Raw genomic sequence first — 18785 nt, 5'->3', positions numbered from 1 at the left:
TAATCTTCTCCAGGTCGGAATCCTGTGCTCGCTTGCAAAAGACTATTGAAGGTTTTAACACATTGTAACATGTCTTTAGTATTTTGCTTGAATTTGCCGCTCGCCTCATTGCTCACGCTGTTCACGGCGAATTCCTATTGGTCATCGATTTCGACCAATCACTGCGCGGAGTATCCCCAGACGAGAGACGCCAGCTCATTATGATTCGTGAATCTGGCCAATCAGCGCGTGTGTTTACTCTCGCGGAGTTGAGAGCCAAGATCGGCGCCGGACAAGAGGATCGCCGCTCCGCGACTCGATTCGCGACTTCAGTGGCCTAGAGAAGCCCGAGACCGGCGAACGACAATTGCTGCGATCGTATGAAGGGAATTAGGACTGAGCCACTGAAATATGCTTTAAAGAATACGCGACATCATTGCTCCGAATACTTTTCTTGATTTCTAATTAAAATTATTTATTGTTATGCAAGGATATAACATACCAGTAAGTAATTAATTTATTTTTTAATGTCATGGGTGTGTAGCCTACCGTCAAATAAAATCCAAAAAGACATTCGAAGAAAAAAGAAAGCAATGTTAGCTAAACAGCACAAAAAAATTATGGTGCAACATCCAAAGGGGAAATGGAAAGTCTATAAATATAAAATATTGAATAAATATATGCACTTAATCACCGAGGTAGCTATACAGTCCGCATTTATTCTCTTAATTTACATAGTATTATTTATATTTCTAATGCATTTGTTTAATAAGTAATTTTGCAAAATTATTCTTTCTAATGTTAAGCTTGTACGGTCTTGTTCGGTTTACTACTCAAATTACCAGTGATATTTTCATGAATATACTGTTATCACGCACGTTTACAATTGCATCTGTTTTGATATGTAGTATCTGCGCTTTTTTGCTCACTAATTATTATATCTACAAATTAATTATAGCCTATTTTATTTTTAAATGTAAAATGTTTTCTCTAAAGATATTGCATCTCATTCACTGATTTGAAACATGACAAGGAAAAAAAATAAAAGTGAAACGTGCATCAACCGAATTTTCCAGTTGTCTTTTATTGTCATATTCAGATCGGTGTTTTTCTTCACTGATCGATATTTATTTGTAATGATCAATTCGGATTTATTTCGGATCTGCATGAGAGAGGCTGGTTTCACTGCTCGTGTCCGGGAAGCGGCGTTCTCCCAGCCGAACAACATTACCGACAGACAAGCTAGAAAAAATAATCTGATTGTTTTTGTGAGTTTCTGTCTTCGATTAACAAAAGATCCCCAGCTGACTTGTGCTTTTTGCTCAATTTGATATACAAGGACACATTTTCTAGCATTTTACTATGTGCATTGTCATTGCACGAGACAAAAGCAACTGCTATTTGCATCGGGATTATGCAAATATCTAACAACATTCACGATTCGGATGCCGATACAATGCATTTAAGTATTCAACTGCATGCAAAAACTGAGATTAAAACAATGCATGCAGTGTGTGGCTGAATGTTGTGTTCTCGTAATGGACGGCTGTTGTGGAGTGTTGGATCTGCACGGTAATGGCTGACGGAGAGCAGCCGTCCTCACACGGAGACAAAAGCTGCTCGCTGTTAAGGCCACCTTGGTTTGTGTGCATGGCCTGTTACAGCGGAAAACACTGCATTTATTGCTGTTGTATATTTTCTGAAAATGCAAGCATTGATAGCAGTCCGCGTATATCAATTAAGGAACCCATTGAAATAGTTCATTTATTGCGTGACATTCTGCATTTTCTTCAAATCTAGCCTAACGGAAAGAGAGAGCATGGAAGGCTTGTTGAAGGGAACCGATAAAACAAATGGACATTAGTACAATCTTACCTAGGAGATAGATTGTGTGCAAGGTTCTGTTAGATTGAATTGCTCAACATAGGCTAAAAGCTAAAACAGGTCAACCATATGAAAGGAAATTGCAGTTGTTTACATGCGCACGCACGCACACACACACTCATTATATTCTGATAAAACCCCAAAAGAACAAAATTGGTTTATGTTAGGAAATGGTATTTACTGTTTATATGTTCTTGCCTTTTTGATTTAATCATAATGGGTTGGTGTGTATTCTGCTTTTTATTAATTTTATTGATGCCATGTTTATTCAAAGTGCATACATGTAAAACTAAAATATTGTCAGTATGATATAAAATATTGTATATCAAATATTTTTTTTATATGATTTAATTAATATGCATCTAATCAAAGTTTTATTTTATTTTTCTTTCACATCATGCACATATCTAAAAACACTGTATAATTGATTTGATCAGATTTCATTAATGCGTAAATGGTTTGTTTAAGGCTTCTAACAATAAAAACAGACGGGGCTGAAGTCAAGACATCCATTATTCTGGAAAAACTATGTCACTTGTTGTCAAACCCATTGTTTTCATATCGTTTGTTTGCCATTATATTGTGTTTGCACTTATAAAAACACGAAAACACTATTTAAATGTAAAACATTATTTTTCTCCGTGCTAGAATAGATTCATCTTTATCACGTATCCATACACCAAGCATCGGTCTCCATTAGGCCTATTCAATCACTGCCATCTATGACCTTTTCACTTCTCTTCACATCATTTCAATGGACGCTTAAAAAACGAATGCAGTTCTTCTCTAAAATGAATGTGCATCAGAATTAGGTCTCAAGTTATATCGCAGTTTTCTTTTATGTGTCGAATACTGAGAGCATGAAGCAGATGCATGTCAGCTGGTGTGCCATACCGAGATTATAACGTCTCTTCTTTCTTTCCTTCTTTCTTTGTAGAAAAGATGATTGAGGACTTCAACCTGAGCAGGGGAGGCGAGCTTTCCACTAAAGCAAACGCAGACGGATTACAGTACATAGGTTTCATCTGATTTCCGCTTGGTTTTGGATTATATCGGCTGTTTTCTTTGGAATGGAGGGTCGTGATTTCTCCGCTCCAGCACATCTCCTTTCAGAGCGGGCCACTCTGGTGCACCGCGCCGCCTCTCGCATCTCGTCCTCCGGCCACGGCGCCGTGCAACATGCGCCTCATTTTCCAGCCGGGAAATATTATCCATCTCACTTACCGATGGCGGCGCATTCAGGTTGGTTGCGTTTTCTTTCATTTCCGTGGAAGCCCGATACAGATTTTACACACTATTTCAAAGAATAGCGAACGTTCATGCTTAGATAAGGCCTGTATTTGATTATTGCTTATTTGGGCTGTTTAGGATTTCTTATGATATAGACCACATCTCTTAAAAAGCGTCAAAGACATTTTAATCCACATAGCAATTCAAGAACCATATAGCCTACTCTAAAATCTGGTTAAAGAAGGCTTCTTTATTTATTTGGTATTATTATTATTTTGCTTATTTTAGGTGCTACAAAGAACCAACGTAGATAGATAGACAAGCTTATATTAGGCTACCTTTTTGTTTGTTATGCTTATATTCTTGCTACTTAAGACTTTAAATCCTTGTGTCTACATGAACTGAATTGTGGAGGTGTAAATGTAATTTTGATAAACATGAGATGAGCGCATCTCGGTTTAATGTGAATCGTGACAGGCGACGGTTATGATGATATTGGGCGTATAACAGCTAATGTTTTCTGGAAGGTAGTGCCTAAATTGCCCCTCAAATTACGATTTAAGAACAGATGAAAACAATGAACATTTTGAATACCAGAGTGTATAGGCAACGTGATGTCTTTTAAATATTTTATTTATGCAGGTTGTTATTTAGCTATTTGTTTTTATTATTATTTTGCATTTGTAGTTATTTCATATTTGAGTATTAGCGATTCAATTAATGCTTAAAGTCAATAGCCTAAATTCGAGCTTTCTGTTTATTTCAACACAATGCAGTGTTACTGAATGAGTAATTAGGTTTAGTCAGATGCAATTTCCTTTGTATTTTGCATCATTCTTGAACTAAGGTCCACATTTTGCATTGTTCATCATTAAGGCAATTCTTAGGTAATTCACCATCCATAGACAATAATAAACCAAAATCAGTTAAATGATGACTATGCTTGTTTTTGTACTATAAAGGCCTTAATGTTCAAAGTCAGATAAATCTTGCCATTCAGTGGTAACAAACAGATTTATAAAATATAATGATTTTAGAGTTATTTAGAATAAATATTGATATATAGATATTGATATATGAAATATAGATTAATTTAACCCAATTTAGACCGCTAAGAAGTATTAAAAAAACCTGTCTTGTTGCTTCTGAATCAAATATATGAGGAAATATCTACAAGGCATTTTCCCATCAGTTTCTGTACACTCATGTACACTTATATTTATAGTGGTAGATGTGTCCATTTGGACTTGGGCAATGATTATTTAGGCTAACGTTAGCTAAAGGGTGCAGGTGTGCTGTTAACAGGATATGACAATGTCTTTTGGTTGTACACTCACAGCTTGCGCCACCATGCAGCCGTGCCCTTAACTGTCATCACTGTTCAATGATTGAGACAGGTGAGGTATTGTACCTAGAGATAAAATTCGCCGAGCTCAGAGTTTTATAGCTTTGTCTGGAATATTACCGTCTCAACCATGGCTCATGCTTGATTCATGTGGTGACATTCAACCTGTGTGTTATTACCACACCACCACCGCTACACCTTCATCCTGGACCAGGACTAATTGTAGAGCGCTATATTGGGCAGAATTATATTTAAGATCTGAAAAAAAAAAAACTTTTGACAACTGTGCTATTTTACACTGTTTGTGTGTGTTTGTATATATATATATATATATATATATATATATATATATATATATATATATATATATTATTATTATTTTTTTTTGTTATTGCCATCAGCCATTAAAGGCGAAATGTATAATTTCTGTTTCCTGAACATTCCTCTGTCTGCCATTTGGCGGAAAAACAAATACCAATTGAGCTGTTTAGGATGCTCAAACAATGTAATGCTTTGAAAGCACCACAGTGTCAATCAACCTATTATTCTGCAATCAAATATTACTTAACAAAATTAACCAAATATTAAATACCTAAAAAAAAAAAAAAAATTATGTCTACCACTAATGTATATGAAACTTAACAAATACCACTGTTTATTTAATTAAGGCTAAGCTAAGGAAACCGTCCAAACCACGCTGGATGGTCACCAAACCAGTTTTTCTCCCATTAAGCGAACGGACCGGTCAATAGCGTCCCACAGGCGTAAAGGGGTGTAGCTGCGTTAGTGGATTTGCTCCATCCCTCCAGGGACTGCCTCCCTCATGGCCTCACATGAATTCTTTACAAAGAACATGAATATTTCAGGGAATTGATGTACAAATGCATTCAGATTCAGGTTGGGATCCAGGCTCAGTGAAAGACCTTCTGTGGTGTCTTTCAGTGGCTTTATTATTCAGCTGCTATTGGACTCGGAGGTTTGTAGAGACAGAGGCTGCTGTCGCAACGCTCTCTTGGCTTTGAAACAGCGATGTTCCTCAAAGACTTATGAAATGTGGCCTCGTTTTGGCGAAATTTCAATTTCACTTCTCCTCTTTTGGTTATTTCGGTTGTTCCTTTTGGTTTAATGCTAAACTGGGATTGAAGTTGATTTTTGTGATAATCTCTGGGAAATTTTTGTGGCATAGCACCTTACCTGTTACAGGTGAAGATATGAAAGGAATCTCAATTGAGCGTTGAAAACAAAACTTTGTCATGGTTTCCTCTTTAGAATCCCGTTCATTTGGAACTGAGGGGCTCCTGATTAGCTTTGAGATTTGCACTGTCATAGACCTTCACTAAAGGAAAATCCATATCTACAGATCAGAATATCATATAGAAGAACCATTTTGGGTTGGTTGCCCAAAGAACTTCCAGTGAACAGCTTTTAAAAGAACGGTTCTTAGTGCGAAAAACATTCATTTTATTCCACTATAAAGATCCTTTATGTGCAGCGAACCATTCCATGGGTGTTAAAGGCTCTTCATTGAACCGTCAATGGCAATGTTTAGGAGTGACTTGACTTGAGCCAATAAGTAAACACCACAACAAATTTAAATCAGTTAAAGTTGCTTTTAGTCTTTACCAACAACCAAGCACCCACAATCACCTTAGCATCAACACCACTAAAAAAAAAAAATCTAGTTAGGCCTATTTCTATCCTTTATGTTCCTTAATTCAAACTGTTTAAACACCATCATGACTGGTTTGTGAAATCGTTTCATGGTTCCTTTCAAGAAATGTACAAACTTTATAGCATGTGTAAGCATATTGTTATTGAGGCTTGATGTTGCATTAAACATTTGGTCTCCATTTCCTCCAAACCCTTGATTCTCCTGTTCTTCTTACCATGGCTTGTCTTGGCTTCCTTCCTGCAACCCCCCACACCACAAACACACACACACACACACACAACGCCCAGGACCATTGTTTCCGATCACAGCTTTGTGGATTTTACAGCATGTTGCTCAAAGATAAAAACACACCCTCCCTCTTCTTTTATTGTCTTGGAGGGGCAGAACGTCCCTGTCTGTCCCCTCATTCTTACATCCTGCCTGGATATCCCAGCAACACTGCTGTGTTTACAGGTTAACCCTACTGACTGCAGCTTATCCTTGTGTTTTACTTTCCAGAGGGGAATAAATAACTGCACTGAGAGATTTTATTAAAGGACTCATTGCGTGAACATCTCAGACGAGGGGGAAGGGGATGTAAAGGCAGGCACAGGTGTTTAGTGGTGTCATGAAAGCATGCCTGGAGTTTACGGCAGACCTGATGAAGGGGTTTGTTGGGAGATATGAGGCTGGCAAGCCATAAAGTTTCTCTCACTTCCAAAATGAGATTACAGTTTTAGGGCCCACATCAAAGGGCTCCACTGATATATTTAGAAACCGTTTCTATTCTTATCCCGCATGCTTTAAAAAAACATGAAATCAAAATGCACCCTTTTACGTAATGCGCTTTCCTGCTCGCTGTGTGAACATTTAATCAGTGCACATTAATAAAAAGGATGTCTTTGTATAAATCTTTTAATCAAAATATATAATAACTTGTTCCACCTCTTGAATAACCCTCATCTTCAATCACAGTGGTGCGATGTTACACAAAGTTTTCACAATCCAATCAGTTCTTGTCGTTTTTAGGCTATGTTTACACGACAACAATGTAGTGAAAAACTGAAAAGATTTTTCATTGCATTTAAAAAAAGTTTCACACATACACGAAAACGTTTTTGAAAACAGTACACGTTTACATATGTGTGAAAATGGCGAAAAATGGCCAGTAGTTGGCACTGTCACATTGTTATTAAACAGTATCTGTAGGGAAGTGACGATTGTGTGTCGTATACGATGGTATCCGCTATTGGTTGCAATATTGCTAAAGTAAATCCAAACTTTGCTCAAGAAGTGTTAGCAAACTCTTGAGCAGCAACAACATCACTAGATACTCCATTTTTGAGTATGTTTGTTCGCAATTGCCTTTAAAATCAACACGTACTGCGCATGTCTACATACCTAAATCACACTATGCACGGGCATGAGGTAACCATTTTCAAAGATTCCCGTATTGGATGTTTATACATAGAAAGATAATGGTGGCATTTTAAAATATGCATTTTCAGTCCCCAAAATGCAGTTTTCATTTTGTGTGTGGCTGGAGTGTGTGTATTTGTTCAGGATCTGACTAGACATAGAGATTCTCATGGCTGGCTTTTCTATAGAAAACCCAACCTGGGGTGTGTTTCCCAAAAGCAACTTTGGCCACAGGTTCAGTCATTACCTACGTTCAATGGAACTAACAATTATTTTTGGAAACGCACCCCTGTTTTAATAATCATTCCAATCCAATGAAAATACACCACAACGACAGGAATATTCACACAGAGGAACAATATCATTGGAAGCAATTTCAGATTTATTTTTGTCCAGTTGTTTAATGACAAAAACATTTACATTCGGCCAATCAGAATCCACCAGACTTTAAAGAGCTTGAGAATGAGCTTCAACTGCAGTGAATTCTTATAATAAAGAGAATGTTATCATGCATTGGTGTTGATTGCTTATATAGTTATTATTATTATAGTTTTCTTTAAAATTATTGTTCTTAATGTGAACAGACCTTTATTGTATCACCACCTCACCTTATCCCTTTTACCATAAACTGGGCCAGGATGTCCAAAGTTATTTATTTTGCTGGTGCAGAATCAGCTGTAGGGATGTCTGTTTGGTCATTGTGTTGTTGTGTGTATGCGTGGACAATCAGCAATATAATTAGTTTTGTGATAGAACTGTGCGCGGAAGTGAGCTACTTTAGACAAAACGTCACTTGGGGACCTGCCAGAACCTTTAAGATGGTAAAAACATTTGATAAATGAAGTAAATAGCCTTATAGTTAGTCTATAGTAGAGTAATTATGGAGCGGGTTAGTATACAGTAATTTCAGCTGGCTTCAGAGAAAACAATAGCTGTCTAGGTACTCATTTCCATAGCTGTATAAACGTGTATGTGTTTGACTTAGTTATTAGTCATTGTCATAAAGACAAATGTATGAATTAATAATTTTAATTCAGTAAAAAAAAAAAAAAAAAAAGTATAATAGAGGAATTTTACACTATATTGCATTGTGTTTTAAAATTAACCAAAATGTCAGTAAAATGAAAGGATATTGTCCTGGTAATGAGCTGGCAGTAATTTTTCAGTTATTTACAGATTTATTTCAGTAACACTTTAGTATAGGTATATATAGTATAGTATACCAATTCTCACTATCAACCAGTTGTTTATTAGCATATCTGTTATTAACATAATGGCTGTTTATTAGTAACGTTAAGGCACATGACGATATTCTACGTATTTAAAATCCTACCCAATACCTAAACTTAACAAATACTTTACTTACTATTAATAAGCAGCAAATTAGGAGTTAACTGAGGGTAAATTCACAGTTAATAGTTTGTTAATTGGACTGGACTTTATAATAACCTCTGCCCTTTATTTCTTACAGTGTATTTTTGTTTAGAGGCTTTCTATTAGAACAATGGAAGTCTGTGTGATGTTCATATTTAGTTTGATAAGCGTGTGTATGCAGCGTGGCACTGTGCCACACAGCCGTGGCGTCCCCTCACGCTGGAGGTCAGACGGGCGCTGCAACCCTACACAGAGAAGACAAGCTGGGCGGGCAATCCTTCCTGTATCACATAACCGTATCGCATTTTCAAACCCTGCCGCGTGTTTTACACTTCAGCAGAGGAAGCTCACACTTCCCTTAAACTACAGCGGCTTTCGAAGAATCGACCATTAAACAAGACAAGCAAAAGTGACGTTCAGTGGACCTGCAGGTGAAGGGGACCGTCGCTCTCCCTCTGTCTGTCTCCCTCTCATCAGGCGGCCAAGGGCCAACCGCCGCGTCTGCTTGTGCTGCATGTGACAGCTGTTAGACATTATTAACGGCTCAAGCAGAAAATCCAGATTACTTGTTTTTAATTTCTGTCTTATCATTGTAATCTTTCAGAGAAAAGAGCAGAGGAAAGCGTGTTGTGGCTTGTGCGTCTGGATGTTGAGGGCTGTTTACTGTCCTCAGTCATGGGTCTGCCTCATGAGCTATCATATTGGTAACAAAAATGTCCCATTAGTTAATGCACTTACTAACAATAAACAAAACATTTCTTACAATAGTAATTAATCTCTGTTAAGGTTTAGTAATACAATTACAACTGTTCATTGTTACCTCAAGATCCGTTACATACTTTTAACGTTTGATCTTAAAATGTAAATTAGTAAATTGACTAAGATTAATATAGGGTTGAACGGTATTGTTCATTATTTGTCATGTAAACTAATGCCGTTAACTAATGTTTACAAACAGAACCTTATTGTCAAGTGCTACCATTATTATGGTATTTTTAAAACACACTTGACAGTTGTATGTAATACAACCTATATTGGGAATTTTGTGTTTTCATTTGAAAATAATTACTATTATTAGTATTATATTAAGTAACTATTGTTCTATTGTATTATTATATTTTTAGGATGTTACTCTGTATATTTCATCAATTTGTTTTCATTATCTTTCATTAAAGTGAAATGACACAGAAAAAAAAACACAACAAAACAATTTTTTTTTCAATCATAGCTCCAACATAAAATCAAATTCCAATTCCATTATTACCATTAAACTTTCTGTTTTACTTGGAAATATGTGGCACATTAAGACAATTCGTATAGTAAATGATTATTGTGTCTTTAATAATTCTTACACTCCCTTAATCTTCATACACTCATACATACATGTTTTTTCTTACAGCTAATAAGAGGCAAGACTCAAGACACTACATTGCTTTGTTTGTGTTAAGTCGAACCTGTTCCTTACTATCAGTTCACACTCATGAATGAGAAGTTCTCTCTAATTGGTTTGTGTAAGTCATCAGAGTGACAGGCTTCACTGATACACTGTACTGAGTAAGAGTTGTGCCATTAAATATACATGCTGCCTTGTTTTCAAGGATGCGTCGGCCCTTTTGTGCAAAAACAAAGATTAGCATCAGAAATTCCAATTTAATCAGTCTCGAGGGAGGCTGAGCGCAGCTGCCTGGGTCTCAAATGCACAGCGACTTGTTGCACTCGGAGCAAGCGTATAGAATACATTGTCACTGTGCTGCTCACAGACGCACTGTTTGGAGACGTGTTTTTGCATTTACAGTAAGAGAAGAATCTGATTTTACACTAAATGGCCTGGGACCAAGAAGGAAAAATCATGTAGACACAGTTGCTATATTATGCATTACTGTGCATTTTATAAGATGTTGTCAATCATCTGTTTCCATCTTTGTATGCAGAAAATTTGCATATGGTTCATGGTATACATACTGTATACTAGAGAAATAGTAACAGTAGTATGGTAACATGCATAGCCTTTGTCCTCAGTCTGCCCTAGTGCACACTTTGACCACTAGAGTACACTGCCTCCTCTTTCTCTTTGTCATTCTCTCTCTCTCTCTCTCTCTCTCTCTGATCCGTGGGGTTTTTTTCTTCTGTCAGATGGGAGGTTAAAATGACAGCACAGTGTTGTTCTGTTTTCAAAGAAGAAAAAAAGTGAGCAAATCTGAAATAAAGCCTTATTATTTATGTTTGTATTAACTTCCAATATTATTGCAACATTATTTATTTATAACCAACTGCTGGGGCAAAGGTGAGCATCACTATTTCTGTTCAAAGCGATGATTTGAACAAACTCCAGACACTTAGCATTGAGTTGCTGTTTTCCTCGTTTCACAGTGTTTGTGCTCCAGATGTGAATAAGGCCTCAAATCATGTGGCCCGTTGAGGAGAAGTGTTCTGTTACTTTTCTTACCATTTGGGTTTATGATTTTTACTTGGCTGATGATAAAAGGAGGCAAGAAATCTTCTAGACTATCATTGAAGGATCCATATCTACAGACAAGAATATGACAGACACTTATTTCCTCTATTGACACGGGCCAGTAAACGACCAATGAAAAACCGACCACCCACAGATCATTTCAAAGCACTTCCACATTAATAAACAGGAAAATATCAGTGTTAATGTTGTTAAATTAATCAATTATGAAACAAGTGTCCGTTATAATCAGTTATACACAATAGACATTAGACAATAATGTCATTATTTAGCTCAAGCCAGTTTATTAAGTTGATGTTTATTTCATTCAGTTAGATAGTGTCAGTGCAGCTAAATTGTTTATATAACTGAATCCTAATTGCCTTTAAAAGTGCTTCAGTGCAAGGAATTTCTGCAGGAAATTTGAAACAGTGGCTTTGTTTGAGATGCTGAGTTTCTAGGATATGAGCGAAAAGCACATCGTTTAGTGTGGAGACGGTTGAAGAGGTTAGTGCGAGGGATTAGAATTGTATAACATCTATCTAATATTAAAGAGACAGCTGCGGTGCAGGAGTTAATCCCATGCTATGGGGCAGGAGCGATGATGATTCCTCTCTGGAGGCTGTGGGGAGATCCAGGCTGGATTTATGGCTCTGAGGGTGTATCGTGGCGGGAGCGGACTGAACTGATCAACAAACACAACCCCCCACCCCCACCCCTCCCCCCAAAAAACTCACTGTGGCAGGTGTTTTCAGTAAATGGCTGCCGGTCCAGGCACAGAGCCCACTGTATGCAACAAGAGCCAGGTGTCAACACATCCCTCTATAGCTCTCTCCTTGATTATTTTACATACTTTACAATATTGTCAAAATCATGCCAATTAACTATTCCTTTATTAATCAATCTATCAATCTATCAATCTATCTATTTATGGTCACCGTGATTTTGCCAAGTAAGACATTTTTCTAGATCAACATTATTGTCCAAAAATATAGACATAACCCAATCCCTACCCCTAAACCTAACCCTACCCATAATTTACTCCTAAAATCAGTGTGAAATGATAGCTGATTAACAAGGGTGTAGAAGCATCTAACCCTGATTGTAAGCCTTGTATTTTTTGGAAAGTTATATCTCAGTTCTGATTGGTTGATTGGAATGCTTTTCCAGGATCAATAAGGATGTTGATCCAGGAACATGTTGTACTTGGTGAAATCATGCTTGCCATCCATCCATCCATCCATCCATCCATCCATCCATCCATCCATCCATCCATCCATCTATCCATCTATCTATCTATCTATATTGTTGTTATGTAGCTGCTTTATAACGGTTTTAAATTACCTTTTTTTTCTCAATCTACACTCCATACAACAATACTGACAAAGCAAAACACGTTTATGACAACTTTGCAAATTTATTACAAATAAAAAACTGAAATAAGTACATTTCATAAGTAGGCTATTCATAAACAAATTCATGTTTAACCCAAGCTAAAGAATAGTAATGTTCATTTGATCAGATAGAACTGCAGTGCAAGATTATGAGATGCATTATATGAATGCTTGGCCAAATAAATGTCTTTAATCTAGATTTAAACAGAGAGAGTGTGCCTGAACCTGTCGGACTACCTGTAGCTTGTTTATTGAAGATGTAGGACAACCACCTATCAGTGCATTACAATAGTCCAGTCTAGAGGTCATGAATGCATGAACTAGCTTTTCTTCATCAGAAACAGATCACATGTTTCATAGCTTGGTAATGTTTCTAAGATGGAAGAATGCTGTTTTTTAACATGGGAAATATGATTTTCAAAGGACAAGTTGCTGTTAAGATTTTTGACTAGGGGAAGTAACAGTACATCCGTCTAGTTGAAAATTGTAATCCAAGAGATTCTGTGTACGGTTTTTTGGTCCAATAAGCAATATCTCTGTCTTATCCAAATTTAATAGGAGAAACTTATTGGTCATCCAATTTTAACACACTAATAATTTTAGCAGTTTCATCTGGTCTCTTGATATATATATATATATATATATATATATATATATATATATATATATATATATATATATATATATATATAGCTGAGTATTATCAGCATTACAGTGGAACTAATCCTTTATTTTCTAATAATATTACCAAGGTAACATGTATATTGAAAATAGCAGAGGACCTAGGACAGATCCTTGTGGCACTCCATACTTTACTGGTGATAATTGAGATGACTCCTCGTTTAAATAAACAAGGTGGTAGCGATCGGACAGGTAGGATTTAAACCATCTTGAAGCCTGCCCTAGAATACCCATATCATTTTGTAATTGAGCTATGGTGTCGAACGCAGCACTAAAATAACAATGAGATGCAGCCTTGGTCCGAAACAAGAAGCAAGTCATTTGTAATTTTAACAAGTGCAGTTTCTGTGCTATGGTGGGGCCTGAAACCTGACTTTAGTGTTCTGAATACTTTTGCAAAACACTACACATTCACTCATATTTATATTTCCAATATGCCAAAAAAGGCTCTGTTACACGGATCACTTTGGATCATAGCTTCTATTTTTGAAAATGCCGTAATCTGAAAAAAAAAAAAAAAAGTTTACATCATTGACGTTACTGTTGGTTGTTTAACATTTCTAAAACAGTAAAACAGTTGTCGGATATTACTGAATGTGAAAGTATACATATTATACCTTACACTCTTTCACTATTAAAATGGAAGCATTGCTATGTAAATCATGCTTAGTTCACTGAAGCAGACTAGCCTAAAAATGTAACTTTGAACCTTTTGTCATCCTGCAAACTAAAAGAGAGTGTAATGGAGTGCTGCAGAGCCACATCAAGAATATCAAATATTGAGGGCCGACAATTTGGCCATATCTGATTACTGCAGGCGACTCGCCCCTCTCAATGTCAATGGCCCTGCTGGAAACTATAAATATATATCTCTGACTCGTATAAAAATATGATGCTGAAATATTTTTTTTATGGTAGGTCCAGTAGAAATACTGTTATGCATGTACAAGCACTGACTCAGCCAGGCAAGCAGAGGAATCCTTACTGTAGGGCTCTGAGAATAAATCAGTGTCTTTTCGGCTGATGTGGCAAGTGAATTAATTGGTGCTGATGGTTCGATTAGGGTGTGTTTGTGAGTGAGGTGTGAACTAAGTCTAGTAATGATTACTCTGTGTGTAGTTCTGGGGTTGGAGGTGGATAATGCTTGTGGATGGAGGTAAGGTTGAGTTGGGATTTGGGAATGGGGGGGTAATGGGTGTAGGATAGCATCTGATTAATAGCTGGGAATGCTTTGAAGTGACACCCAAGCGCAGCAGCACACTGGGTAATGGTGCTAGTGCGTTTCACTTCTAGGTCTTTATTAGGCTGCATTCTTTCACCGCCATCTCTTTCCTCCGCAGGCGTCATTACTGTGCAGTAATAATGGCGCTTTTATTCTTTCATCTTTTCACACGTTGCTGCCATTTTTCTCTGTCGTGCTCTGTAAAGCGGCCGATTGTCTCCCATTTTCTGGCTCTCAGTTAGAAGGACAATGTGAAAGAGGAAAATGGGTGTCAAGGAAACAACTGACTCTACACTTGAGTTATATTTGGAATAGCATTATAGCATACTAACATTAATATTGCTATGCATACTATGGTGTGTACAGTATGCAAATATTCTGTATGGAGAAGATGCATGACATTTGACAAAATGTGCAACCATGTACACTTTGTGAGAACTGTAACCCATAATGCAGAGTGAATTAATATCAGACAAGAACTGTTACATCTCTTTCTTGAATCGTTATTTTTTCAGACTACCAGGGGACAGGTGCATATATCATCCTTTCGAATAAAATAATTTAATAAAATAAAAGGTAACACTTTATTTTAAGGACCATTTTTCACTATTAACAATTTTCTTTTGAGCATTTATATTACTGGCATATTGGCTGTTTATTAGTAGTTATAAAGCACATATTAATTGTCTTATACTGAAAAAGCATTATCTTACTATTAATAAGCAGTAATTAAGTAATATATGAAAATACATACTTAATAAGTTAATACTGAGAATTGGACCTTAAAATAAAGTGTAAACAAATAAAATAATAAAATAAAAACTGCCACTTTTAAACTGCCATTTTTAGAAAGTTAAGAATATAATAATAATAAAAAAAGTTGTTTCATAATTATTCTTAAGACACAAAGGGCCCTATTTTAACGATCTGAAACGCAAGTGTCAAAGCGCGAAGCGCAAGTAACTTTGTGGGCGGGTCTCGGCGCTGTTGCTATTTTCCCGGCGGGATAAATGGCTCTTGCGCCCGGCGCAAATCTAAAATGGGTTGGTCTGAAGTAGCTTCATTATTCATAGGTGTGGTTTGGGCGTAACGTGAAATAAACCAATCGGAGCGTCATCCAACATTCCCTTTAAAAGCAGGTGCGCAAGTTCCATTATGGATTGCTATTATTATGGCGTATTTACCAGGCGCACGCCAGGAGCGGTTCACAGCCGAGGAGACTGATGTTCTTGTAAGAGCAGTGAAAGACAGAGAAGTTGTGTTGTATGGGGATGGGAGAAACCCACCCAAAATAGCGTCGGTTAAACAGGCGTGGGAGGAAATAGCCACAATTGTTTCATCAATTTTTTTTTTTTCCTGGTTCTTGACGGACAAACAAATTTGTCAGATGTCCTTATATACATATATGTCTTGCCACTATCGGGCAAACAGGTCTGATCCTTAATTACTACAATTAGCCTGAATAATTTGTAAGCAAGATTTCACAATGATTTCCGTCATCTCATGTGTTAATATTTTTTTAGTGTAACAATTTATGATTTGCAAAAATAACTGTAGCATCTGTGTAGATTACATGAGCAAAGTATATGCGCGTTGTGCACGCTATACATTATGGTCAAGCTTGCGCCCTTAAAATAGCATAATGAACAACGCGCAACGCGCCACTGACTTTAGACTAGGGGCCCTATCTTGCACCCAGCGCAATTGACTTTGTACACCGACGCATGTGTCATTCCTATTTTGCACCCGCGCAAAGCGCGCTTTTCCTTCCACAGAAGCACGTCGCTAAACTAGTGAATGAACTTGCGCTCCCTGGGCGGTTCAGCGCAAAAAAGGAGGCGTGTTCCGGCGCAAACAATCCCTGGTGCTATTTTGCTGTTCCATTAATCAATTGCGCCACTGACCAGAAAAAACCTAGTCTAAAGTCAGTGGCGCGTTGCATAACATAACATAACATAACATCCATCCTGCTTTTAATCCCAAAACCCCAAAAGTTAGATGTTTAAATTAGTCATATGACATTGTTTTAAAAAAAACGTATTTTGTTTATTTGGTGTAATGAAATGTGTTAATGCAGTTTAAGGTTAAAAAGCCACATTATTTTCCACATAATGTACATTATTGTTGCTCCTCTATGCCTTTCTGAAACGCGTCGATTTTTACAAAGCTCATCGTTTTGAACATAGACAGTAAAAGAAATTGACACAGCGACCCCATTGGAGCTCAATTGAGACAAGTGAAGCCCATTTTTAGCGTTTTTTAGCACTTCCGTTTCTGACGCACAGACTCAAACGAAGCTTGACGACGTCAGCAACCTGTCTGACAGATGTAAATCTTCTAAGTGGCTGTGCGTGCAAACTGCCATCGTTAATCTTGCAGAGACGGCGAGCTTGAGCGGGGAGTTCTTTGGCGTGAGTGAGCAGGAGTAAGTTTTCTGATTAATTATTTTGTATAGTATTTTAAAATGTAACGCCAGTACGCTAAGTTAATTGCCTGCGAGCTTCTCCTCCTGTCTGTACGGTAATGCGACAGAGAGATGAGTGGTTATGACGCAATCGTTAGCCTATTTAAAAAAAAAAACTGTTTATACGGGGCCATAATGTAACAGAAGGTAATGGAGCCCTTTATACATTGTCGTGTATCTTTAGAAATAAATAAAGGACAAACGGAGTCTTTAAACGCCTCAGATGTAAAGTTATTCGCTGTCAAAGTGACGCCAAAATGAATGGGAGTCAATGGGAATGCTAACGCAAGTGAAGTTCTGCTAAAAGATGGCAGCCCCCACCCGACTTCAACTTCCGGTCGAGTTCCTTGCCCCCTGGTTCTGAAAAGCGAGGTGTGCTCTGATTGGCCAGCTATACAGTGCGTTGTGATTGGCTGAATACCTCAAGCGTGTGATGAAAATGTTAATCCCCTTAACATATTGTGATGCCTTGTGTCCCGGTGCAACGATACAAAACCAATAAAACCCATTGCAAATGAGGCATTTGTTACATCCAGTGGGGACATGTCGCGCCATGTCTTTAAAATTCGAACACATTGTTTTTCTATGATTTACTGTATGCACACCGGCGCATCAGCTAAAGTCTGTCTAATTTTGTGTCAGCACATCATACACAGAACGCGGCAGCAGTTTACTGTCAGGGATTTGTGGTATAACGCCACACTGCATTCAGTGCAGACAGCATCACTGGTTATTCTGAGTTCTGTTGAATATCTATAGATAATGAATCTCCATTATAGATCAGTGGTTCTATAGTATTTTGTCTCGCTGCACCGCTCGTATCCAGTGTAGACACAGTGTTAGGAACTGTTAGTTGTCTTCCCTTATAAGGATTCACGCTTCGGGTACACCTACCCCAATCCCTCCGCCGATGTCATCGTCCATCACAATGTTTCACTGTAGACATGGTGCGATCCCAAATTTGAAGACATTGGCCAACTCTAGATTATAATCTAAAACTTGCTTAAAACCTATGCGGTTCGTAAGCATAAAACCATGTCTGCATTTGTGATCAGAATAAAGATGAACAAGAAGCTCTACTCTACACTGTTTAAAACTCGCGTTTTGAATCATCAGTGGTGGATTTGACGAAGGAGCAGCCCACCGGCTTGCGGCAACCACATGTGACAGCCCAGCGATAGTGACAACCCTGGGCTGGACTCCGCTTTGTCCACGGTGAAAGCATGATGAAGTGGATATTGTCCACATTAGGAAGGCCAAACAAAGTAGTTTTGCTTTCACAATGAAACACACAACATCTCGACAACTTGGCAGCGGCAGCAACAACAATACTACCACAATAAAAAAGTGATGCCTTCTTTCATTGCGTGAAGATTTTTGTGTTATGCAAATCTTCCCACACAGTGAGGTAGACATGTGAAGGCGTGTTTAAACAAGGCATTTTAGGAGGGCGCGGACAAGTCTTAACTTTTATAAAGAATATCTCTTTGGATTCTTGAGACTTTGCAACTTCACAGATCTTCTTTATGCACCAAGAGCTTGTAACACTCCAAAGAGAATGGAAAACTTGAATGGCATCATGTGACCACTTTAATGAATTTATTGGGTTGAATAAAATGCATTATAATTTAGCCTTACTGCTAGTGCTGGGCGATGATTAATCACATCCAAAATAAAAGTTTTTGTTTAT

The 18785-nt window shown here is 37.5% G+C and overlaps 1 protein-coding gene across 3 annotated transcripts in view; it reads left to right on the top strand.

Moving 5' to 3' along the window:
* Positions 1–223: 223 nt before the first annotated feature.
* LOC127952362 (BAH and coiled-coil domain-containing protein 1) overlaps positions 224–18785 on the top strand; it is a 75032-nt gene continuing 56470 nt past the window's right edge. For all 3 annotated transcript variants that reach the window (XM_052550745.1, XM_052550746.1, XM_052550744.1), the window contains exons 1-2: positions 224–483; positions 2801–3105. In XM_052550745.1, coding sequence (XP_052406705.1) covers positions 2934–3105 — 172 coding nt within the window. In that variant the 5' untranslated portion in view covers positions 224–483; positions 2801–2933. The remainder of the gene's footprint in view (positions 484–2800; positions 3106–18785) is intronic.

This window comes from Carassius gibelio, chromosome B3 (assembly GCF_023724105.1).
Source record: "Carassius gibelio isolate Cgi1373 ecotype wild population from Czech Republic chromosome B3, carGib1.2-hapl.c, whole genome shotgun sequence".
NCBI classification, from domain to species: Eukaryota; Metazoa; Chordata; class Actinopteri; order Cypriniformes; family Cyprinidae; genus Carassius; species Carassius gibelio.
The sequence above is the reverse complement of the archived record's forward strand: the minus strand, read 5'-3'. Positions and strand labels throughout refer to the sequence as shown.